Source organism: Fragaria vesca, linkage group LG1 (genome assembly GCF_000184155.1).
Source record: "Fragaria vesca subsp. vesca linkage group LG1, FraVesHawaii_1.0, whole genome shotgun sequence".
NCBI classification, from domain to species: Eukaryota; Viridiplantae; Streptophyta; class Magnoliopsida; order Rosales; family Rosaceae; genus Fragaria; species Fragaria vesca.
Window position 1 is genome coordinate 9,332,254 of NC_020491.1, and position 8,219 is coordinate 9,340,472.

An 8,219-nucleotide genomic window follows, 5' to 3' on the forward strand; every position below is an offset into this window, starting at 1 on the left:
AAGGGCTATTTTAGTCATTTTGGTCGAGATTGATGTCATTTTGAAAGTTTAGGGATGAGACTGATTAAAAAAAAAGAATGAGGTATCAGACTGATTTTAGGCCTAAAGTTCAGGGGAGTAAACTGAAATTTACTCAAAAATTTAATAGAGAAAGAAACATTCAGCACTACCTTTGACCAAGCAACACGTGGAGGGACGACAGCGTCGGCTCCCCTCTTAGGGTCCGAATAACCGCCACGTTGACCTCAAAAGGCGCCACGTTGAGAGACATCTCCGAGTCCCCAACCGACTCTCCGGTTATTACACGAGGAGCAGAGAGAGGCGATCCTTCAGTGACATTTTCATACATTTACAATCAATCTCTAGCTTCTGGGTGGGTTTTGTGACTTTTGTCATTAGAGAGTGAAACAGATCAAACCAAAGATGGGGAAGAACACAACCTTGATGCTGCTGCTGGTGTTCTGGCTCGCTACGACGTCGGTTTGGGCGGAGCAGCAGGCTGCTCAGGATGCCGACCCAAACAGCGAATCATGGACCGAGTGGGTCACTAACAAGCTATCACAGTAATGCAGACTCCTTCTCTCTATCTGTACCTCTATCCCTCCTTCTAAATACGTGAGATGAATGGTTATAGTTTGTGATATTGCATTTGGTGTCTTTTTCTTCCGAACAATGCATGCAGTTATATGCATACCAAAACGTACACATATATATATATACAGGAAGGATATGAAGCGGACGTCCGCATTCGGCTTAAAGTGCAGACGTCCCGTCCGTTCTCCACCCTCCGGCGCCGGCGACGGTGCGCCTCCATCCCAGAAGACTTCAGCAGCGTCCCCGACCACTTTCCCTCCCCGACGAGTCCATTCTTTTCCGGTTTTCCGGCGAGATCACCCAAAACTTCAAACAAAGTCGATCTCGCCGGAAACTGGAAAAAAACGGACTCGCCGGGGAAGGGAAGTGGTCGGGGACGCTGCTGGAGTCTTCTGTGGTGGAGGCGCGCCGTCGCCGGCGCCGGAGGATGGAGAACGGACGGACGTCCGCACTACATCCTTTCTGTGTATATATATATATCTGTGCATTTTATTCCTAAGTTATGAGAGTTTGTATCAGGTATGTAATGGCATAGAATAGTTAATTAATGTTCCTAATAACGTACTTTGGTGAACAGATTCGTTTTCCCATATATATTTTGTACAAGATAGATTCATCATTTTATGCTAGTGTATATAGAATTACGCAAACACCTAATAAAAAGCGGAGCGGCTTCTACGTATCAGTGCACTTGCATCATTAATATGCAAGTTCTCAAATGGTCATATACGAAGATCCAATGAAGACTAGAGACCCTAAATTCATTTTTTTCATTTTTATTTTTGATCCGATCAAATTAAACACTCATAATAAGAGTATCTCTTATTCGACCTCAAGACCTCATCTTATGTGTTGGAAACACTTAAGACTATTTTTTTAAGTTTCAATTTTATTAACGGTATTAGAATATATGCATGATAATGCGACGTGAATGACCGGATGGATCCAGACCTCTCACATCATGTATTAGAAACACTTAAGACTATTTTTTTAGGTTTTAATTTTATTAACGGTATTAGAATATATGCATGATAATGCGACGTGAATGACCGGATCAAGATATTATATATTAGTTACTCGATTCATTTGCACCTTGATGCGTAGAATAATTTTCGAATAAAGAGAAATAGATTTACTGTCATTTACATATCCCCATAATTTCATGTGAAGAATGTCTTAATTTGTAGCTTTTACTTCAAATAAAAATTATTGTTGCCTTGTCGGGGACCAACACTCGATCTGTACGTATTATATTTCAGCTTCTTTCATGTGCGTTAATTTTAACCTGCATATTGGTGGAGAGACTATGAGTGAGACATTGTGACCATGAGACCTAGCTATGGGGTTAGAATCAAACACCCTGCACCAAAAATTGAAAAGGTGGAGAATGCAGGATTTACTCCACAAGGACTGCCTATAAGATACCATTATGTTCTAGCCTCTTCAATGCTCTGCCTACAAGATATCATCATTTCAAACAATGGTTTTGACAAGTTTCTTTGAAATGTTTGGTACTATGTGGCTGGTCAAGGGCCAGGCTCCTGAAGTTGTTAAGTTGTTCTTAGAGACACAGCTCTAGAAACTTAAGCTGTCTGCCTGGGTGATGAAATATAGTAGCCTAGACAACAACAATGGTTTATAATGTCAAGATTGATTAGTGAAGTATCAAGAATACTAGCTACTGTGATACCATTTGATCAAAATGTCTATTTGGCATAATACTTTAGCTTCCTGAGTTCCCACTGACAGCTCAAAGCATTGAGCGTCAGTTTTATATACTTCTTAGTAGTGTCTGTGTGTATATGAGTAGTTGTGGATAGATCATTCACATTGTGTGATATGCTGTAGGGGGCTCGGTCTCAAGCAGGAGAATGCAGAGAATGTGGTGGACCAAGCTGGGGATGCAGCCTCTATGGCTAGGGAAAGAGTGGAAAATTTTGGATCAAGTAAATATTAATCTTATTCCTCCTTTAATTGTGCTTTACTTAAAAATGACCCAAGTATGTCAGTTTTTATACATCCTTTTTCATATCAATTTAAGAGGATTAGTAGTTCTTCATTATAAGGGTATTTCATTTCATGATCTACTTTTAATTACCTGCTGTCCTTCTAAAAGAATCGAAGTCCGAGGCGCATGATGCAGCCAACTATGCCCGTGACAATTGGGATCAGTCAATAAGAATGCCTACTGAGAGAGCTGGCAATGCTGCCCAAGAGACGATGGCACAAGGAGTTGAAGTCGGAAAACATAAAGTAGCCAATGCCTATGATGATGCTAAAGAGAAACTTAATAGAGGGAAAGACTTTGCATCTGATAAAGCTTATGATTCCAAGGAGGCAACGGCAAACATGTATGGGGAGGCTAAGCAGAAAATGAATTCAGCTTCGCATGTTGCATCAAATAAAGCTTCTGATGCACAAGAAGCAGCGTCGAATATGTATGGGGAAGTAAAGCAGAAAGCGAACTCAGCTTCAAACATGGCTTCAGATAAAGCTTCTGGTGCCAAAGAGACGGCAGAAAGTATGTATGGGGAAGCTAAGGAGAGAATGAATTGGGCTACAGATATGGCTTCAGATATAGCTTATGATGCAAAGGAGGGAGCAGCCAATATGTATGGGGCAGCCAAGCAAAAAATGGGTTCAGCTTCAAATTTGGCTTCAGATAAAGCTTATGATGCCAAAGAGACGACTGCTAATATGTATGGGGAAGCCAAGGACAGAATGAATCATGCTTCAAATGTTGCTTCAGATAGGGTCAATGATGCCAAAGAGTCGGTGAAGGGGGCCATTGGTTGTGGTACGGACAAAGCAGCAGGTGCATATGGTCATGCAAAGAATACAATGCAAACGGCTACGAGTACTGCGGCTGACAAAGCCAATGATGCAATGGAATATGGAAGAGATAGAGCTGCAGATGCGTATGATGGAGCAAAAGAGAAAATGAACTTGGGCTCTGATAAGGCCAATGATGCCAAAGACAGGGTAGCAGGAGGAGTCGAGTATGGAAGAGAAAAGGTTGCCAATTCCTATGATGAGGCAAAACAAAGGGTGGGGGAGGCGTACAGAGAAGCGAAGGATACTGTATCCGAGCATACCAGGCATAACTATGAGGCTGCTAAGGAGAAGGCGTCTCAGGCAACAGGTGATCTTGGGGCTAAGATGAGGAATTGATGCTGATCCAGCCAGAGCTAGCTCTAGCTATAAGGTATCTAATTACCTCTAGATGTGATCACTTGATCATGTGTTTTTTTCTTTCCTCGTTTCTTGAAAGTTTCATGTTGTCGTGTTTTTGAATTTCTGTTTGTAGCATTTCCCTCTGAAGTTGGAACGTATTAGAACATTAGTATCCACAATTTTGAATATATTGTCTCTTAAGGTTATCGAGCCGCAAGAGCATCAATATACATATATGCAAATATATATAGATTTTCTTCATGAGTTTTCTCTATTATTCTACTGGTTCTGTTGAGTGGAAAAACTGTGCTCTAATTTAGATGGAGGTATTGTTCTGAAACTTGGAAATGCCAGTAAAATTGAGGTTTCTAATAGATGGCCATCGCCTCTGGTAGTCTGATACATGCATGTGCTAGTTGCTCTTGGTTGTCTAGCTTCTTCATTAATACACATCGTATGGCTGCTCACAGAAGGTTAGACTTTGACCAACAAGACTCCCTTCTAGACTCGTGGTTCATGCTATTACCTCACCATTTATTAATTTTAACATTTATGGATGGATCTGTAGTCACAGATGTATAATCTTTGGTATATACAATTAGTGCGACTTAAACATACACCACCTACTTTAGGGTACCCTCTTCTTTGTTACCTCCCAAGGGCACAGGAATGGCTTGTCTAAATAAGCTTGTAAACTCTTCCTTCCCCGCTTATGTGCTTACCCTTACTCTTCATGTTTACTCGACTGCTATTTCAGCTACAGATCAGTTTCTTACTTTCTTTTAATCTCATATGATAAAGCTTCATGAACTATAACTACATGTGTGATATCATCGAATTCCTAAGATTAACTAGAGAAGCTAATATGCTACAGATCAGTAGACATTGCTCAATATATGATCTGAAAATTATCGATCACAAACATGCAATGGAACTCCATGATTAGATGTTACAGCAGAAAAACAAGAAAACTGGCAAACCCACAACCAAAAGCTGATTCTTCTTTCTTCTTTTTGTTTCCTTTTTCTTTCTTCCATATCTTTGGCTGGTAAAGTGCTCAAGCTAGTGATGGGAAAAAGAAAGGGTGCATGCTAGATCCCATACATTTTCAGCAAAATGATTTTTAGTAAGCATGGCATGCAACCGATCCAAACTCAGTAGATAATACTTATGAACTCTGATTTTTATTCTAATTGCTGTCTAAATTTTCAAGCAGTTAAACTGAAGAACAAGAAAAAAACCAAGCAAGAAGAAGATCTAGGCTAGTGCTGTTGTAAGAAGATCTTTGAAAAACTGGGAAAAAGAAATAAAGATGGAATGCTTTTATCTAACTCTCATTTCTATTTGATATGCACATACAAATCTGGGCCAGTCATTCACTAATTTCTCTCCCCAACTCTCCAAAGAACAGCAATGTGAAGAACTAATGAAAGAACAATGCCTTACAGTTGCTTCTTCTTCATGGCTTGTTTATTATTGTGCATCCACACCTTGAAAACCTGTCTCTTTACACCCAATTCAGAACACAACTGCTGCACCTCGTGCTCGTCGTGCTTCTGGATCCTCCATCCCAACTTCTCAGCCACCTCCATCATCTTGTCCTTCTGCTCTTGACTAAACTTTGTCCGAAACCGCTTCCTCGAACTCCCGGCCTGATTGGACTGATCGTACATGTTCATGTGGTTGAGATCCTCGCTAGATGACTCGGCTGCACCTCCGCCACCTCCAAAAGTCATCATCGACCCAGGAGGAAATGATCCCGCCACGTTAGGACTAGTGGCCGGGAAATGATGGTACTGGTGGTGATGATGAACAGGAGGTGGTGCAGGGAGTGAGGGAACAACAGGTGCTGATGATGCATTTCTACGGCTGCTATGGCTGTTTTTGTTCGGGTGGTTAAGGACATGGTAATTATTGGGGACATGTACTAATTGAGTTTCACCCTCGATCTCTTTCCTGTGAAAATTCCTGTGGCAGTCACAAGCTGCACATTTTAGTCCTCCCGGGCTGTCTTCTTCTCCGCTTGGCATGAACTCTCCGCAGCCATCGAGTACATGCCCTCCGGTGGTCGCTGCGTGATTCTTCAAGCATTCTCGATATCTTACTGCTTTCGAAGCTGGAACTGGCTCAGGTACTGGTACTTGTGCCTGTGCCGCCGATGGTGCTGCTTTGAAGCTGTGGTTTGCTCCTCTTGGAGTGCTGCTTGTTGCTCTTGGGGTGGTGCAGACGGCAGCTGGTGACAGGTTTGGATCTGGGTTTGGAACTGGGTCAGGATCTCTGGGTTTGTATGGATTCGACTGCTGAGGCTGATGATGATGATGATGATGTTGAGTTTGAGGCTGATAAAAAGGGTCTAGGGTTTGAGGGTGGTTGAAGATTAGTGTGTTGTTAACATGGTGATGATGATGAAGAGATGGAGACGAGAGCCTGGAAGAAGAAGAGGACTCTCTATTTTGGGGATTGAACCCCAAAGTGGTTGGCATCCCTAAAATCTTATCTTGGCCAGCTCTAATCTCCATTAAATCTGTTATATAGCTATACAATACAGATTCTTGATTGATCTCCCAGCCTAGCTATTTTTCTTTTCTATTATGAAAAATGATCGATGGGAGCTATCTAGATCAGATCAGTGTTTTCATGAATTCATGTATGCTAGCTATCGGTCACTATCTTAATCTAACATGATCAAAGAACACTAATTACCAGCTTAAGGATTATTGTTCTATCTTCTCCTTTTTCTATTCTGATTTTGACATTTTGGGTGCTAACCCACCAACCCATCTCACTAATTTCAATGGTCTGTTTCCAAATACCTAAGCTGGGGACGGAGCAGTAGATTATGGACTGACCGGTATTGTAGATGAATTAAAAGCACATAAATACAAGAAATGAAAGAGATAAAAAGATTTAATCTTGGAACTCAAACAGGAAAAGAAAACAGTTGGGGGTCCTACTGAAGCTTAATTAAATCTTACTAACCTTGCTGTAACATTGAAGTGAGATTTGTCTGATAGTTGCACTTGCACCACCATTTGAAACAAACAGAAGAAAGCTGGTTCGTTCTGGGTAAAAACTTGGTTTTATCAGAAAGTGGAGAGAGAAGGAGAGAGTAAAGTAGATAGAGAGGAAGAGGAAGAAGAGGAGGGAAACGAAAGCGGGGTGTGTTTCCTATCACCCATCCAGGTGACCAGGCCCATGAAATCTAATGAAGCAAGGAACAGGTTGGTGGTTTGGTTTGTACTCAAAGATGAGTGATGAGGTGTACAGGAATGGAGGAGGGAGAGAGAGAAGTGGTGGTACAGGTCTCTGCAGAAGAGCCGACAGTGTCACGTTAGTCCTCTCCCACACCCTGCACCATGGTCCAATTCCTAATTATTGCTCTCTGAAACCCTAAAAACCACCACAAAATTAATGTCTTCTTATTGTGCTTCAAGACAAAGAAAGAGGGAGAAGAAGAAAAAGGGGGAAAGGAGGGAGAGGAAAAAAAAAAAAAGGAAAAATGTCAGACTTGACGTTTCTCTGCTTGGCTTGGAATCTTCCGGCCGAGGAGTGAAAATTCGTTTTTCTCGTGTCACTGATATATCTTTCACCCTCTTATGGTTTTTTTCGTCATTTCACCGAAATACTCAAAATATCACGATAATATTGTCGCGTTTTTCGTCTGATATTTTCGATATTCCTAATATTTCACAGAAATACTCAAAATATCACGATAATATCGTCACCAACGAGTTTCAAACCTCGCTTGGCTGATTTCATCCTCAACGACTTAGCTAACAGTGCTAAGCGCGCATATGATATCTATATGCTTCTTTACAGTATATATTGCCTTGCCTTTGAATCTGAAAACTTTGGTGGCATGGAAATTAATAACCAACTTGTTATTCTCTATTTTTTTCTTACACTTTCCACAATGCATATATCATATGCATATATAAGGTACGATGGTCTAGTTTTTTTTTTGTTGTAAGCCATAAAAATAAATTAGATTTTAAAATTAAAGTAATTTTTTGAAATTTATATTCAGCATTTACTTGTTCACCTTAAAATTACTAGAACTCATTATATATCAATGTTTAGTCAAAGTTTTCTTTTCAAATATAGTAGATAATTAACAAAACAAACATCTCTTAAAATTTTATTGGAAATTTCCTTATTCTTCTTCTTCAGATTTTCATCAATTTTCTTAATTTTTTACTGCTACTGATATTTCTCCGAAAGTTCGATATTTTCGCAATCATTGATATTTTAGTACTTGTTTCCTGCAACCTCAAGTCCTCCACATCCTCACACTACAAAAAAGAAGTCCCCATTTTGTTTTATCAAGACAATTCATGAATTAAAACGAACAATATGGACTTCTGCTAGAGCTTATAGAAAATTCGGTTCACATGATTTTACAATTAAAATATGTCCGGACATTAAAAATGAAGAGACACGAATATACAAAT

General features: G+C 40.3%; 2 protein-coding genes across 2 annotated transcripts; one reads left to right on the forward strand and one right to left on the reverse strand.

Moving 5' to 3' along the window:
• Positions 1-330: 330 nt before the first annotated feature.
• Positions 331-4,028, forward strand: LOC101298542. Its single transcript, XM_004287842.1, has 3 exons — positions 331-563; positions 2,443-2,540; positions 2,711-4,028. Exons 1-3 carry the CDS (start codon positions 424-426, stop codon positions 3,763-3,765), a joined length of 1,293 nt encoding a protein of 430 aa, XP_004287890.1. The 5' UTR covers positions 331-423; the 3' UTR covers positions 3,766-4,028.
• Positions 4,029-4,975: 947 nt separating this feature from the next.
• Positions 4,976-6,960, reverse strand: LOC101298828. Its single transcript, XM_004287843.1, has one exon. It carries the CDS (start codon positions 6,285-6,287, stop codon positions 5,211-5,213), a length of 1,077 nt encoding a protein of 358 aa, XP_004287891.1. The 5' UTR covers positions 6,288-6,960; the 3' UTR covers positions 4,976-5,210.
• Between the last annotated feature and the right edge of the window lie 1,259 nt (positions 6,961-8,219).